The 16,350-nt window shown below is 40.4% G+C and overlaps 1 protein-coding gene across 1 annotated transcript in view; it reads right to left on the bottom strand.

Moving 5' to 3' along the window:
• The window catches only part of gch1 (GTP cyclohydrolase 1), a 53,110-nt gene extending 40,403 nt beyond the window's left edge, over positions 1 to 12,707 (bottom strand). Inside the window, exon 1 of the mRNA XM_073039881.1 lies at positions 12,228 to 12,707. Coding sequence (XP_072895982.1) covers positions 12,228 to 12,576 — 349 coding nt within the window. The 5' untranslated portion in view covers positions 12,577 to 12,707. The remainder of the gene's footprint in view (positions 1 to 12,227) is intronic.
• Positions 12,708 to 16,350: the final 3,643 nt, after the last annotated feature.

A 16,350-nucleotide genomic window follows, 5' to 3' on the forward strand; every position in this document is an offset into this window, starting at 1 on the left:
GCATTGTACACGATGAATGAAAAATTGCAAATGTTACTGCGCTATTTAAGAAGGGTGGGAGGCAGCAGAAACTATAGTCCTGTTAACCTGACATCAGTGGTTGGGAAGTTGTTGGAATCGATTGTTAGGCATGAGATTACAGAGTACCTGGATGCACTTGACAAGATAGGCCAAAGCCAGCATGGTTTCCTGAAAGGAAAATCCTGCCTGACAAACCTACTGCAATTCTTTGAGGAAATTACAAGCAGGTTAGACAAAGGAGATGCAGTAGACGTGGTGTACTTGGATTTTCAGAAGGCCTTTGACAAGGTGCCGCACATGCAGCTGCATAGCAAGACTAGAGCCCATGGAATTACAGGGAAGCTACTAGCATGGGTGGAGCATTGGCTGTTCGGTAGAAAACAGAGAGTGGGAATAAAGGGATCCTATTCTGGCTAGCTGCCGGTTACCAGTGGAGTTCCACAGGGGCCGGTGCTGGAACCGCTGCTTTTTACGATGCATGTCTATGATTTGGACTATGGGATTAATGGATTTGTGGCTAAATTTGCTGATGATACGAAGATGGGTGGAGGAGCGGGTAGTATTGAGGAAACAGATAGCCTGCTGGGAGACTTGGATAGTTTAGGGGAATGGGCAAAGTGGCAAATGAAATACAATGTTGGAAAGTGTATGGTTATGCACTTTGGTGGAAGAAATTAACGGGCAGACTATTATTTAGATAGGGAGAGAATTCAAAATGCGGAGATGCAAAGGGACTTGGGAGTCCTTGTGCAAGATACCCTAAAGGTTAACCTCCAAGTTGAGTTGGTTGTGAAGAAGGTGAATGCAATGTTGGCATTCATTTCTAGAGGTATAGAATATAAGAGCAGGGATGTGATGTTGAGGCTCTATAAGGCACTCGTGAAATCACACAGAGTACTGTGTGCAGTTTTGGGTTCTTATTTTAAAAAAAGATATACTGACATTGTAGAGGGTTCAGAGAAGATTCACAAGAATGATTTCAGTAATGAAAGGGTTACTGTATGAGGAACATCTGGCAGCTCTTGGGCTGTATTCCCTGAAGTTCAGGAGAATGAGGTGGGGGGGATTTCATAGAAACATTCTGAATGCTAAAAGGCCTGAACAGATTAGATATGACAAAGTTATTTCTCATGGTAGGGGAGTCAAGGACAAGAGAGCACAACTTCAGGATTGAAGGACATCAATTTAGAACTGAGATATGGAGAAATTACTTTAGTCAGAGGGTAGTAACTCTGGAATTTGCTGCCATGAGCGGCTGGGGAGGCCAAGTCATTGGGTGCATTTAAAGCAGAGATTGATGCCCTGGCTAATCAAGAACCTATCAAAGGTTATGCGGAGAAGGCAGGGGAGTGGGGATGACTGGAAGAATTGGATCAGCCCATAATTGAATGGAGGAGCAGACTCAATGGGCCGAATGGCTCACTTCTTCTCCTATATCTTATGGTCTTATGATCTAAGTAGTTTGTCATTGCCTTCTTCTGGGCAGTGTCTTTACAAGGCGGGTGACCCCAGCCATTATCAAACCTCTTCAGAAATTGTCTGCCTAGGTCAGTGGTCATGTAACCAGGACATGATATGCACCTGCTGCTCATACGACCATCCACCACCTGCTCCCATGGCTTCACATGATCCTGATCAGCTGACCTGCAGGCCAGCAGAGGGAAGGAATGCCGTACACCTCCTTTGGTAGGGATGTATCTCCACCCCACCACACAATGAATCAAACAAAGGGACTTAAAAATGTACACCGGCCTGAGTGAGCAGGGTCATATTCAGCCCCATTCCAGTCAATTCCATCAATAAGAAGCAATAATGCCGACTAGAATACCAACCTGATGTCTGGTAGATAGATGGCAAGGGTGGCATGACTCTGTTGGTAAAACATGAAATCAGATCCTTAGAAAGAGGTGACATCGGATCAGAAGATGCAGAATCCTTGTGGGTAGAGTTAAGAAACTGAAAGAGTAAAAAGACACTGATAGGAGTTATGTGCAGGCCTCCGAACAGTAGCCATGACGTGGCTACAATTACGAAGGGCGAAGAGAAAAGGCATGTAAAAAGGGCAATGTTATGATAATCAAGAGGGATTTCAATGTGTAGATAGATTAGGAAGATCAGGTTATTGCTGGATACCAACAGAGAATTTGTACAATACCTACAGGGTGACTCTTTAGAACAGCTTGTAGTTGAGCCGACTAAGAGAAAGGCAATTTTGCAATTTTACTTTAAGTATAGAAAGGACTTTCATACTGTTGTGTAATGAACTGGATGGGATTAGGGAGTTTAAGGTAAAGGAACCTTATAGGATATAGGAGAAGAAGTAGGCCATTTGGCCCATTGAGTCTGGTTGGTCCATTTTTCCTCTCAGCCCAAATCTCTTGCCTTCCCCTTGATTCTCTTCATGCTCTGACCAATCAAAAACCTGTTAACTACTACCTTAAACATAGCTAATGACTTGGCCTATGCAGCCACCTGTGGCAGGCAATTCCAAAGATTCACTACTCTCTGGTTTAAGAAATCTCCTCCTCCTATCTTCTTTCAAAATGGACTTCTCTCTATTCAGAGGCTGTGTCCTCTGGTCTTAGACAACCCCACCATAGGAAACATCCTCTCTACATCCTAATGGTGCCTAACAGCAACTCCTTTGCTTGCATTTTTAGAAACAGCCCTATTTCCATCTTTAATATCTCCAGTTTTCCCTTTCAAGGTTCTTTTGAAGACCCTGACCTGGAGTTACATGCTGACTTTGTTTCTTTGCGGGAATAAGACCCACTCTCGGGGTTTCACTACATGCCATTATTTGATACGCCAAGGATGAGGCCTAAGAGATTAGCTCCTCTTCGGAGTTCCAGGATCTTGTGGTTCTGGAGACGGACGGACCGAAGGCCGGTGTCTTGGCAGGAAATCAGTGTGTCATAGGAGACAGATCTCTGGCTACGTGCCCCAAGACCCAAAATTTTTGGCCACAGAGATTGGAAAAAGTGATGCAACGGACTTTGAACATCATAAATCAGCAAGTTTTTTGTTATGTCTACTCTCTCGCTGTGAAACAGAAACACTTCTTTCTCCCTTGTTAGGGAGAGAGAGAGCCTGTGGAATGTTGAATACAGGGTGAATGAGTAGTCTTTGGGGTACTGTAAGTCTGTGTCATTGCTGTTGCTTTGCTGCAAGCTTGAGTGCCTGGTGGCGGGTGCTGATGCTTTTGTTTTGCTGATGGGGAGGGGGGATTGTTGCTTTGCTGCTGCTTGCGCATGGGAGGGAGGGGAGAGCTGGGGGGCTTTGGGGTTCTAACATCTGTCATTCATTCTTTGGGCACTCCTCTGTTTTTGTGGATGTTTGTGAGGAAAAAGCATTTCAGGATGTATATTGTATACATTTCTCTGATATTAAATGTATCTTTGAAACCTTGGAAACATCCACACTTTTGAGGCCTTTCAATATTCCATAGATTTCAATGAGATTCCCCCTTTATCGTTCTGAATTCTAGCGAGTACAGGCCCAGAGCCATCAAATGCTCTTCATATGATATGCCTTTCCATCCTGGAAGCATTTTCATGAACCTCCTATACACCCTCTCAAATGTCAGCAAACGTTCCTTAGGTAAGGGCCCAAAACTGCTCACGATATTCCCAGTAAGGCCTCAGCAGTGCCTTATAAAACCTGAATGTGGGACTTCCGGTAAGATGGCGATTGTTTAGCTGCTCCGAACTTTTGTTCCGTTACTGTCGCTATCTTTGCACTACACGTCTCCATTTTTTAAACCTTAGTTAGGAATTTTTTCGGTATCTCTTACTTGCCTGTGAACATATCTAACTTACAATGTCTAGCAAGAGTTCTAAATCCGGGAGAAAGGAAGTTCCGGCTCTTTCAGACAAGACCCTGGCAGCACTCGGAAAGCTCCGAGACGAAATTTTAAAGGAATTTAAAACTGCTTTCAAACAGTTGGAAGACAAACTGGATCGGATCAACGATAAAGTGGACACACATGCCGAACACCTATCTCGCATCGATTCGACTTCTGAAGATTTAGAAAGGCGTGTTCGATACTTGGAGACTCTCTGTTCCAGCTTAGAGGAAAAATGTAACAAACTCCTTTCCAAAATGGTGGATCTCGAAAATCGCAACAGACGCTGCAAACTTAGAATTCTTGGATTGCCAGAGGCGACCGAACATGGACCAACCATGAAGTTTTTCGCCAGGTTTCTCTGTGAGATATTCGGGAAAGATTTGCTTCCGAACCCGCCCGAGCTCGAACGGGCACACAGAGTTTACGTTCCCCCCGGAATTCTGGGCTCCCGTCCGCGACCAGTAATCTTGTGCTTCCATCAATACCAAGTAAAACACAGTCTGATTGTAGAGGCACGTTGCAGGGGGTCTTTTACTTTCCAGGATACAACCATTCGCTTTGTGGAAGATTTTGCACCCCAGACCTTAAAGATGCACGCTGAGTTTAAAGGTGCAATGAAAGTGCTTTTTGAACGTGGCTTCAAACCCTCTCTTCGTACTCCTGCCGATCTACAAATCAAGCTTAATACTGGAAAATACAAGTGGTTCAAATCAGTGAAGGAAGCTGAAGCATTTGTGGCAAGTCTTCCGGCTATCCAGTCATCTTCGGAACCCAATCGGACCTCCTAAAATGGTGGATAAGTACTCCTCGTAGTAAAATTACTTTTTCTGGACTCAGACTTTACTTGAATCACTCAGACATTATTCATTGAAACTCTAAGGGCTGTTGACAATCTCTCCTGGGATTTGGTGTGTGTGTAATCTATTTTTATTCTTGTATAACTTTATCTATAGAGTTCTACAACTGACTAACTTGTTTTGGAGGTTCGAAGTCTTTAGTGAAGGCCTCCCTGTTTGTTTACAAATTTGCTGATTTATTTTTCCTTTTTTAAATATTTATTTATTTTATTTTATTTTTTTTCTTTTCTTCACCCCTTTTTTCTAATCTCTGAATTTTTTTCTCTCTTCTCTGTAAATGGTTGATAAATACTCATCTTGAATTTATAATTTTCCCCTTCCTCTTTTTTTTTTACCTTTTTTTCCCCCTTTCTCTTACTTTATTCTTCTATAATTTTTCGCAGGTAGGTTAGTTTTGGTTTTCTTCCGATTTTCTCTGTATTAAGTTTTATATTTCTGCAGAAGGTGTTCTAATCTGTAGTTATGTTTTCTAGTGCATAAACTAGTTACTATTTGCTATAGTATTTATATGGAACTGTTGTTAATAACACAGATCTGGAAGTTGTATTTGGGTTAATTTTTTTGGTAGAGCTAGCTACTTGTTTTGGTAGCCGTCTAGTTCTGGGTTGTGTGGGTGGGGTGGGTTTTCCAGTTCCAACATCACTCACTGTATTTATTGTTTCTCTTTATTGCTCAGGACATGTATATGTTTTGACCTTACGAATCTATGTTTACATCACTGCTCCCAGACTGCTATTGTACTGCTTGGCTTTTTATATGCCTGCTGCCTTTTATGCATTAGTAATTGATAATGGCTAGTGCACTTAAATTCGTGAGCTGGAATGTAAAGGGATTGAATCACCCTGTTAAAAGGAAGAAGGTATTCTCACATATCAAACAACTCAAAGCTGACATTGCTTTCCTTCAAGAAACTCATATTCGTTGTTCTGATAACTCCCGGCTTCTGTCAAAGTGGGCGGGTCAGCATTTTCATTCATCCTTTGCCGCTAAAGCTAGGGGAGTCTCCATTCTTATTAACTCAAATATTCCTTTTGAACTCCATAATAAAATATCTGATACAAATGGCCGTTTTATTATTGTTTCTGGTAAACTATATAACACTAAAGTTGCACTAGCAAACCTGTATGCCCCCAACTTTGATGATGTTAACTTTTTTGAATGTTTTTTTCCCTCACTACCAGACTTAAACTCATACTCTCTTATACTGGGTGGTGACTTCAACTGTTGGTTGGATCCTAAACTGGATTGATCGTCCTCTGTTACCAGATCACCTACTAAATCTGCCTTAGCTATCCAATCGTTTCTCTCTAATTTTGGTATCTCTGATATATGGCGTTTCCTCCATCCTACGGAGAGAGATTATTCTTTTTTCTCACATGTTCACTATACCTTCACTAGAATTGACTATTTCTTACTCGATAACCAACTTATCCCATTTGCCCACTCTTGTGACTATCAGAGTATACTGATTTCTGACCATGCCCCAATTACCCTCTCTCTGAACTTTCCTGGTCTCCCTCAGAGGAATAAACACTGGCAGTTTGATTCAACTTTATTATCGGATGATGATTTTGTAAAATTAATTAAGGATCAGATAACCTTTTATTTTAACACTAATACATCACCTGAAGTGCCATCCCAGATTGTCTGGGATGCCATGAAAGCCTATCTGAGGGGTCAAATAATCTCTTACACAGCAAATCTCAACAGAAGATCCCGTGCAGATCGATCAGACCTCATTAACCAGATTAAAGATTTGGATCAAATATATGCCCAAACTAAGAACCCTGAATTATACAAGAAGCGCGTTAAACTCCAAACTAAATTTAACCTTCTGTCCACTCAACCTGTCGAACGCCAACTTCTCGAAAGCAAGAGTCGCTTTTACATTCATGGGGATAAGTCTGGTAAATTCCTAGCCAATTAGCTGAGGCGTTCCAAAGCCAAACAACATATTACAAAGATCCGGAAGGAGAACGGAGACTTTACATCGGATCATTTAGAAATTAATGACGCATTTAAAAATTTTTATTCTCGGCTTTATTCCTCTGAATCTCTGAATGACAATATCTCTGTTGATCAATTTTTACAGAATCTGAATATCCCCTCACTCTCATCTGATTTCAAAGCCAAACTCAATGCGCCTATATCATCAGAAGAAATATCTTTTGCAATTTCTGCACTGGGAATTCTCCTGGACCTGATGGGTTCCCTGTAGAATTTTATAAATCATTCTCTTCACTTCTTTCTCCTCAGTTACTTTCAGTATTATCTGACTTGTTTAATTACGGCAAATTGCCACCCTCTTTCAATGAGGCATCTATTATTCTTCTTTTAAAAAAGGGTAAAGACCCAACAGAGTGTTCCTCGTACAGGCCGATCTCTCTCCTCAATGTTGATGTAAAGATCTTAGCTAAAATGTTGGCTCATAGATTAGAAACCATTATTCCCTCCATTATCTCTGATGACCAAACAGGCTTTATTAAAAACCGTCTCCCTTTTTTTAACATTCAGCGTCTATTTAATATCTTATACTCAGCTCCAACTGGGACTCCTGAATGTGTTATTTCCCTCGATGCGGAGAAAGCATTTGATCGTATAGAGTGGAACTACCTTTTTGCAGTCTTAGAAAAATTTGACCTCGGCCAAAGTTTCATCTCTTGGATCCAATTGCTGTACCTGTGTCCTACTGCTTCTGTTTTAACTAATTTTCAGAAATCCCAAGTATTTAATCTCAAACGTGGCACCCGTAGGGATGCCCCTTAAGTCCCTTTCTCTTTGATTTGGCTATAGAACCTCTGGCGATAGCATTTCGAAACTGTCCTGAATTGACCGGGATTTGGAGAGGAGGTGTTCAGCATAAAGTTTCTCTCTATGCTGATGACTTATTACTCTTTCTCTCAAATCCGTCTACATCCTTACCTCTAATGTTTTCACTTCTTGACCAGTTTAGCCAGATCTCTGGCTATAAACTTAATTTACATAAGAGTGAACTTTTCCCAATTAATAAAGAAGCACAAGAACTAATATTTTGTGATCTCCCTTTTAAAGTAGTCCATAATCAATTTACTTATCTTGGAATTACGGTCACAAGGAAGTTTAAAGATCTCTTTCGTGAAAACTTTGTCAATCTTTCATATGCTATAAAACAGAGTCTGGTACAATGGTCACCTCTATCTATGTCTTTGGTAGGTCGTATTAATGTTGTTAAAATGTATGTTCTCCCCAAATTTTTATACTTATTTCAATCTATCCCAATTTTTATTCCTAAATCTTTTTTTGATTCCTTAGACTCTATTATTTTGTCATATCTGTGGCAGAATAAGCGCTCTAGAATTAATAAAATCCACCTCCAAAAATCTAAAAAAAGAGGGTGGCATGGCTTTACCTAACTTTCGCTTATATTATTGGGCAGCTAATATACGTTGTGCTACCTTCTGGTCTTTCTTCCACGGCCAACCCGAGTGCCCTAACTGGGTGGCAATGGAGTTGAGCTCCACTAAAGAATTATCTATCTCTGCACTTCTTGGCTCTGCACTCCCTAGTAGTTTATCCAGATCAACAGCTAATCCTCTTGTTAGACACACTTTGCGTATATGGGCTCAGTTCAGGAAATGCTATTGTTTCTAGGGGTTTTCCATTTCTAGCCCTGTCGCACATAATCACCTTTTTTTTACCTACTACGTACGATTCAGCATTCCATGTTTGGTATAGGAAGGGCATTAGACATTTTGAAGATCTTTTCATTGATAATCGCTTCGCTTCTTTTCAGCAGCTCTCTGTTAAGTTCAACCTGCCTAACGCTCATTTTTTCAGATATCTCCAAATCCGACACTTTATTGCTCCTTTAATTCCTAACTTTCCTGAAGCGCCTGCGAAAAATGCTATGGACCTATTTCTTTCCATTAATCCACTAGGTAAAGGTTTAATATCAATTATCCGAGATAAACTAGCAGCCTTACGACGGGCCCCTGTGGATAAAATTAAAATGGCCTGGGAGCAGGATTTAAATATCTCCTTATCCGAGGAGAGCTGGGATTCAGTTCTCAAATCGGTTAACTCAACCTTTCTTTGTGCTCGCCATTGCCTTTTACAGTTTAAGATTGTTCATACAGCCCATATGTCTAAATCTAAACTATCTCGATTCTACCCTGGCATTAGTCCGCTCTGTGATAAATGCAAGAGGGGCGTGGCCTCTCTCATCCATATGTACTGGTTCTGTCCTAGCTTGGAGAAATTCTGGAAAGATGTCTTCACTACATTATCGGGTATTCTGAATCAGCACCTAGAACCAAACCCCTTAATTGCTCTGTTCGGTTTTTGGGGCAAGACAGATTTATGTCTGGGTCCGACCAAATGCCGAATACTATCCTTTGCCTCTCTCCTGGCTAGACGCTTGATCCTCCTTAGATGGAGAGATGTTGCCCCGCCCACTCATGCGCAATGGCTTAACGACATTATGGCCTGATTGGACCTCGAAAAAATTCATTATTCAGTTCTTAATTCGGATCTAAAGTTCCATAAGGTCTGGGGACCTTTTATCGAGTACTTTCATAAACCTTCCTCTTGACTAGGGTTTTTTTTTTCTTTTTTTTCTTCTTTTCGGTCCCTTGCTTTCAGCTCCCTTTTTTTTCTGGTAGTAGGCATTATTATCCTCTGTTGCTAAGTGTATTCACAGTCTGGGAGTTTGACTGTCCTGACTTATACTCTCTATATTGTGTTGTGGTCGGTCTGGAGTTGTTTTTTTCTTGTGTTGTGGGGCTTGGGGAGGACACTAAGCTCACTTGTCTTTAATTTAGGTGCTTTTTTGTTAAATTCTCTTCCTTTGTAGCATATTGTTATTGTATGCTTAATTTTGCACTGTATTAATGCTCCTCATTGGGATTTGGAGTTTTTAATTTGTAAAATATTTTGAAAAACTAATAAAAAAAAATTTAAAAAAAATAAATAAAATAAAACCTGAATGTTACATCCTTGCTTTTATGTTCTAGTCCTCTCAAAATGAATGCTAATGATGCATTTGCCTTTCTTACCACCAACTAAACCTGCAAGTTATGCATTTGCCTTTCTTACCACCAACTAAACCTGCAAGTTAACCTTAAGGAAATCCTGCACATAGTATTACAGGAAAAATAGTAGCATGGATAGAACTTTGGTGATTAGCAAGAGGCAAAGAGTGGGAATAAAGAGAGCCTTTTCTAAATGGCTACCAGTGACCAGTGGTGTTCCACAGAAGTGGGTGTAGGGACTGCTTCCTTTTACATTGTATGTCGACAATTTGGGTGACAGAATTAATGGCTTTGTGGGCAAGTTTGCAGACAATGCAAAATTAGGTGTAGAGGCATGTAGTGTTGATGAAGCAGGGAGGCAGAAGGACAGAATAATTAGGAGAATAGGCAAATAAGTGGCAGATAGAATACAGTGTTAGGAAGTGTATGGTTGTGCACTTTGGCAGAAGGAATAAAAGCTTAAACTATTTTCTAAATGGGGGGAGGGGATTCAAAAATCAAGAGGTGCAGAGGGAGTCCTTGTGCAGGATTCCCTAAAGTTGAGTCAGCGGTGAGGAAGGCAAATATAATGTTAGCATTCATTTCGAGAGGACTAGAATATAAAAGCAACAATGTTTTGCTGAGGTTCTACAAGAGGCTGCTGAGGTCTCAATTGGAGTATTGTGAGCAGCTTTGAGCCCCTTATTTAAGAAAGGATGCAATGACATTGGAAAAGGTTCAGAGGAGGTTCACAAGCATGATGCCGGGAATGAAGGGCTTATTATGAAGAGTGTTTGATGGCTGTGGGCCTTTACTCGACGGAACTTAGAAGAATGAGGAAAGATCTAATTGAAACCTATAAATATTGATAGCCCAGATAAAGCTGATGGAGAGAGGATGTATTTTTATGGTGGGGGAGTCTAGGACCAGAGAATCAGAATAGGGGGATGTCCAGCTAGAATGAAGATAAGGAAGAATCAGTGGAATTTATTACCAAAAGTGGCCGTGGAGGCAAGGTCACAAACGAGAAAATCCAAAGGGTCTTGGCCTAACACATCGACTGTATTCATTTCCATAGATGCTGCCTGGTCTGCTGAGTCCCCCAGCAATTTGTGTTGTGGATTGGGTGTATTTAACGTGGAGGTTGATAGGTTCTTGATAAGTCATGGCATGAAAGGTTACAGGGAAAAGGCACAAGAAGGGGATTGAGAGGGAAATGGGTCAGCCATGATGAAAGGAGATTTTATGTGCCAAATGGTCTAATTTTGTTCCCAAGTCTTATGGTCTCATGTCAGCATGAGATCTCACTTAAAAGATGAATGCAACAGGTACATGCCAAATCACAAAAAAGGACATTAATTCTAGGTAGCCCACAAAATGACGCATATACAAAGATAAAGCAACATGTGGATCATAACAAGGAATATGCAGCTATTAACTCATAATGGAATTTAGAAATAAGAGCTAAAAAACCTTTCATGGTTACTTATTTACTTTCAATCCGGTTCACACATTGACATGAGAACATATAAAACTCACTACATTCAGAATCAAACTTTACATAATTGTTAAAAAATCAGGAAGGAGATCTAGAACTAGATCATCAAGCCAATATAAAACCCAAAATAAAACTCCCCTTTATTTTGTAATGTTTCAAACTAAATTTGCCAAAAACAAGACGTAAAAATACAAATGTTAAGGTCAGTTTTGATGAGTCATGCCAGTATAGCCGCACAATCAAATTTCATATATGAAATAGAGATTTAATTGATGAAAAAGTGTTTAACTGCAATCAGAAATCCTCTTTTGTCAACTTAACAGGGATATCACTGTGCTATGACAAATACCCCTGCATACACAACCAAAGAGGTACATTCCCGTATTACTAAATCCTTTTTGCTTCCTTCCCAGAGGGGAATTTGGATACCGATTAAAAAAAACACATTTGTCATCAGGTAGTAACACATTTCTGGAACAGGATAGACTGCTGAAAGAAAAGTGATATGGTGACATCTTATGTAAGAGTGCTAACGAGAAAATAATTATAAAGTCCTGATGAATTGAGAATATTTGTTAAAGTCACCTACACGTTGTTGACAGATCAGCTTTGTAGCGCTTCTGTCTTAGGTCAGTGCTCAGAGAATAGTTTTATTCACCACAAACACCTGTTTTTTTTAGACCCCAAGAACCAACCCCCTCCACCTGAACACTGAGCATTATTAAATCACATTACTTTCAAGCCCGGATGACCATTTAGGCGAGGTGGTACATTTTAAAACTAAATGAAAATCGTGTTGTTTCGCGCCAACTACATTGTGTTAAAAATAAACTTCATTTGGCAGAAGGGCGAAATCGAATGGGGTTTGATAAACTGAAAGCTCAATCTTTGACAGTAGATTACCAGCAATTTTACAAGAAAACTAGGATCTGGGAAGTCCCGAAACATTGATTAATCACCAAGATTGTACAGAGGTTTTTGTTTAGTTCACCACTTCCTCGTCACGTAACCCCTACCTGAAATTTTCTCTTGGTAACCCTTGGTGAAGAACTGCATGGCAGTGGCGGCTCGCCACGGCGTCCTCAAGAGCCCCTGTCTCCCAGGATCCTCGCCGAGCCCTCTCAGGATAGCCGAGTACGCAGCTTGCAGGCTCGGCAAGTTCGTCTGATTATCCTCGGTGCTGCGAGTCCGTTCCTCCTTCCACTGAGTTGTCGCTCTTGGCTGCGCAGTCCACTGCGGCGACTCCGAAAGTCCGTTCAACCAGACTCCCGTCTCCTCGCTAGCGGGCACGGGGAGCCTGCCCGAACCGGCACCGCTCAATGCCACGGCCTTGCTCCCGTCAGCGAGCTGCTCTGCGTAATCCATGAACGTTGTGTGTGGTTAGACAGCACTTAACGATGTCGAAGATGGGTCTGTCCGCTGTGACAAGCCGCCAGTGCTCGTCTCCTTTAATACAAGTAGGATTTCAGCGGTATCCTGTCATTGGCTGCGTAGGCTGCCGCTCCCCCAAACAGAAAACATTCATTCATTGAGATCAGTGACAAAACCGCCTTCCCTCAACCCCAATCACTAACGTGAAAATAGAGGAGGCAGATCCGGGAAGCTGGGCGAAGCCGCGACAGACGGAATTTAATACGGACAAATAACGAACACTAGATGGTCAAATTGTAGTAGTGAGAAAATGGCAGAGAACTTTGGAGTTTTGGAGCATTCATACTTTGAGATGGTAGGGTGCAAGTCCACAGCTCATTGAAAATGTTGACACAGTTGCTTGCTGTATCAGGTCAAGGGTTTGAGGATCAGAGTGGGGAAGTTATGTTACAGTTGCACATTATAAACATTGATTGTATCACACATAACGATTATTGTGTACAATTTTGGCCACAGCACTTCAGAAAGGCACTGATAGGCATAATGAGTATATTAGAGATTCTCCAGTCTGCAGCAAAACCCAGTCGTACTTTGTACATCCAAAGTATATCAGAATTGGCAGCAGGTGTATTATCACTGACGTTCAAAGTGAAAGTAGCTGTTTTGCTCAGCAGTACATTGTTTTATAAGACATAAGTTTGTAATTCTATCATAGTTTTGTAAGTTACAAAATAATTCATGGTCTTATGATCATGACAAATTTTTCTATAGAAGTGGTTTGCCATTGCTTTCTTCTGAGGAAAGCATTTAATATGCTTGTCTTTGTAGGTTAAGCTATTGTCGATCAGAGTAGGGATGTCATATTGCAGTTGCACAAAAACATTAGTTAGACCACCCATAGGATTATTGTGTACAGTTTGACACTCTACTCCAGGAAGGGGCTGTTAGGTGTAAAGAGTGCATTGGAAGTTCACCAGAGTCTTGCTCAGAATGAAGGGCTTAAAATAAGGAGAAATATAAACATCTCTAGAGTGAGATCTTCACCCCAGAGAGCTATGAATTCCTGGAAAAATATGGCTGCAGTTGCAACACTTAAAATATGTTTGGACAGGTATTAACATTGGAAAGGTAGAGAGAGATTTAGATCTAATTCACAGTTGGCCTAAAGGTTCTATTTCTGTGGCATATGACTCTAGTTACATAGCACCTCGATGGAAAGAATTCACACCACGTATTTGGTCTGAAATCAAATTCAGACAATGTAAAAAGGAAAAATGGAAATAACTTGGAACATTAAATGCCTGCAACGAATCCTCTCATACCACCATATTATGCATCCAAAGTATATTAAAATTAGAATCGGGTTTATTATGTCATGAAATTTGCAGCTTTATGGCAGCAGTAGAGTGCAAGACATAGTAATACTTTATGTCACAAGTAATACCATGGAAAAGATGAGTAACAGAGCACTCATGGTCCGTTCAGAAATCTGTTGGCAGAGGGGAAGAAACTGCTGCAATTTTGAGATGGCCCGTTTCCTTCTACTGCTAATGCAAGCCTATGCTCCCTATGCATTGCCTCAGAGGTCTCAGTACCGTCCTGAACACTCTCCCCTTGGAGCAACCACGTGCCACATATTCCCAGTAAGGCTGCTGCATTCTTCAGAGTCTTCGAACACTCCTTTGAATCCTTTTCTCTGTTTGCCTGGTAATCTCTTCACATGACAGAGCTCAGAAAATTGTTGGTTTTGTTCAAAAAGAGGTGGCAAAAGACTGTGACCAGGGCTGCACTATTGGGGATATTAGCCTGAGCAAAAACAGTAGTTCTTAAAGCATTTGTATTGCACATGGGTTCATAATTATCTGTATGTGTTATGATGCATTTCCCTTTTAAACACATGGAAGTAGCAGACTGATCGGATTTCCATGCTTAATCTGGTCACTGGCTCTGTCCAGTATGATATATTGGTGTTGGAAAATATCATCCAATATTGTTTCAACATAAATACTTAAATATTTCATGTAGAAATTCAACCTCATCAAACCCACTTGCAGATACAAGGGTATACCGATCACTACAAGCTACCTTTTAAATAATGTCACTTACATAATTAAACTGTGGAACTAAAGTTAAAGGACAAGGTGATCTTGAAAGCAAGTTGTGGTTACAACTAACTTGGGTATTTTATGCTCAGCTAGCACTGGGAATAATGAAAAAGAATTTTATGTAAAAGTGTGCACATAGACACACCTTCCTCAGAAATAGCTACAACACGGCAAATTTCTTCTGTGGTATATTTTCCCTTGGAAAACTGAGCCATTACCTTCTTTGACAGTCTCTTGGGATGAGAGGAAATCATATAGTAACCCATAACATTTCTAACAGTACTAGACAGAATAGATGCATTAAAACTGTTGCTAATAACTGGGAAGTACAGAATCATTAGTCCAGTCTCAGGGTAATAGGGTATACCATTTAGAACTGAATCCAAGTTTTCTTATCCTAGAACCAGGTGAAACAGTGGAGGCAAAGTCAGTAAATATACTTAAGAAAGAGCTGCATATATTTCACAATTTTATAAATGTATCCCTCTCACCGTAGGCTCGTAATGAGTTAGTTATTACTGTGAATACAAGCTAACAGTAACATAACTCTACAAGGCATGGGAATAACGATGAAAAGGCCATTTCCAATAAATAAACATGTCTAAAGTAAATATGATTTGGGTAAACACAAAATAGAAGTTTCAATTTTCCTTCTGAATGAAATTAAGGCAAATTACCTATCTGAACATTGCCCCACCAATGCAACTTCACTGTTCACCAGGAAACACTAATTTGGCCTACACCAAGCACTAACCTGGATCAAAATTGTATTGACAAAATATTTTAAACTATAACAAACAGAATAATACTACATAATACAAAATAAAAGGCCATCGTATATATTTGTCTATAGTCACGTAAATGTTGGAGCTCACTGTTGCGTAATCAATCCAGTTTGCTTCATTATGTTTACGCACAGTACCGAGATGGCTCTGCGCTGAAGAACCAGTCCAAGTGAAGAAAATCTATGCAACATCCAAGGAAAAAGGCATCAAACCTTCTCTAAAGTCGTGTGCTAGATAGCTAGCTAACCATAAGTCATCCGTGAGACCAAAGTCTACATGAGGATTTTCCGATATTGGTGTCTGTCCTTCCAAATGAGTTCTGGGAGCATTTCACCATGTTCTTTACGATATTTGTTGTCTGTTTCCATTTTCTTTCTTTCTCTTCCTTCAATTCCCCACTCTCTAGAAAATGGCAACACCATTCGCTCTAGAATATTCCCAAGTCAGATCTTATCTATTGGCTGATTCAACAAGCCTAACTTATCAATCAACTGAATTTTTATTATAAACAGTACTGTGAAAAGGGCTTCGTGTGTTTTCCTCCTCACGCTTCCCCTACCATTCTTGTTCTTTTGGTTCATTTTGCACTGCCTGTCACTTTGGAGTGGGTATCCAAGGCATATGCAAAATATAATAAAAACATTAATGTTTTAACATTTCATTCAGGGAACTCTGCTTACAGATGCCAGGAAGGAGCATAGAGTTAGTAGCTAGGAAGTAGATTTTATGGAGTGGATAACAGATAAACACTTTTGTCTTTAAGTGATAAAATTTTTCTTATCTACATGATGATTGCAATTTGATTCAAATTCTAAAATAAATCTTCCACATGATTTGCATAATTAAAATCCAGGTAAAGATCCTTCATCTGGACTGGA

Source organism: Hemitrygon akajei, chromosome 3 (assembly GCF_048418815.1).
Source record: "Hemitrygon akajei chromosome 3, sHemAka1.3, whole genome shotgun sequence".
In the NCBI taxonomy this organism is placed as follows: Eukaryota; Metazoa; Chordata; class Chondrichthyes; order Myliobatiformes; family Dasyatidae; genus Hemitrygon; species Hemitrygon akajei.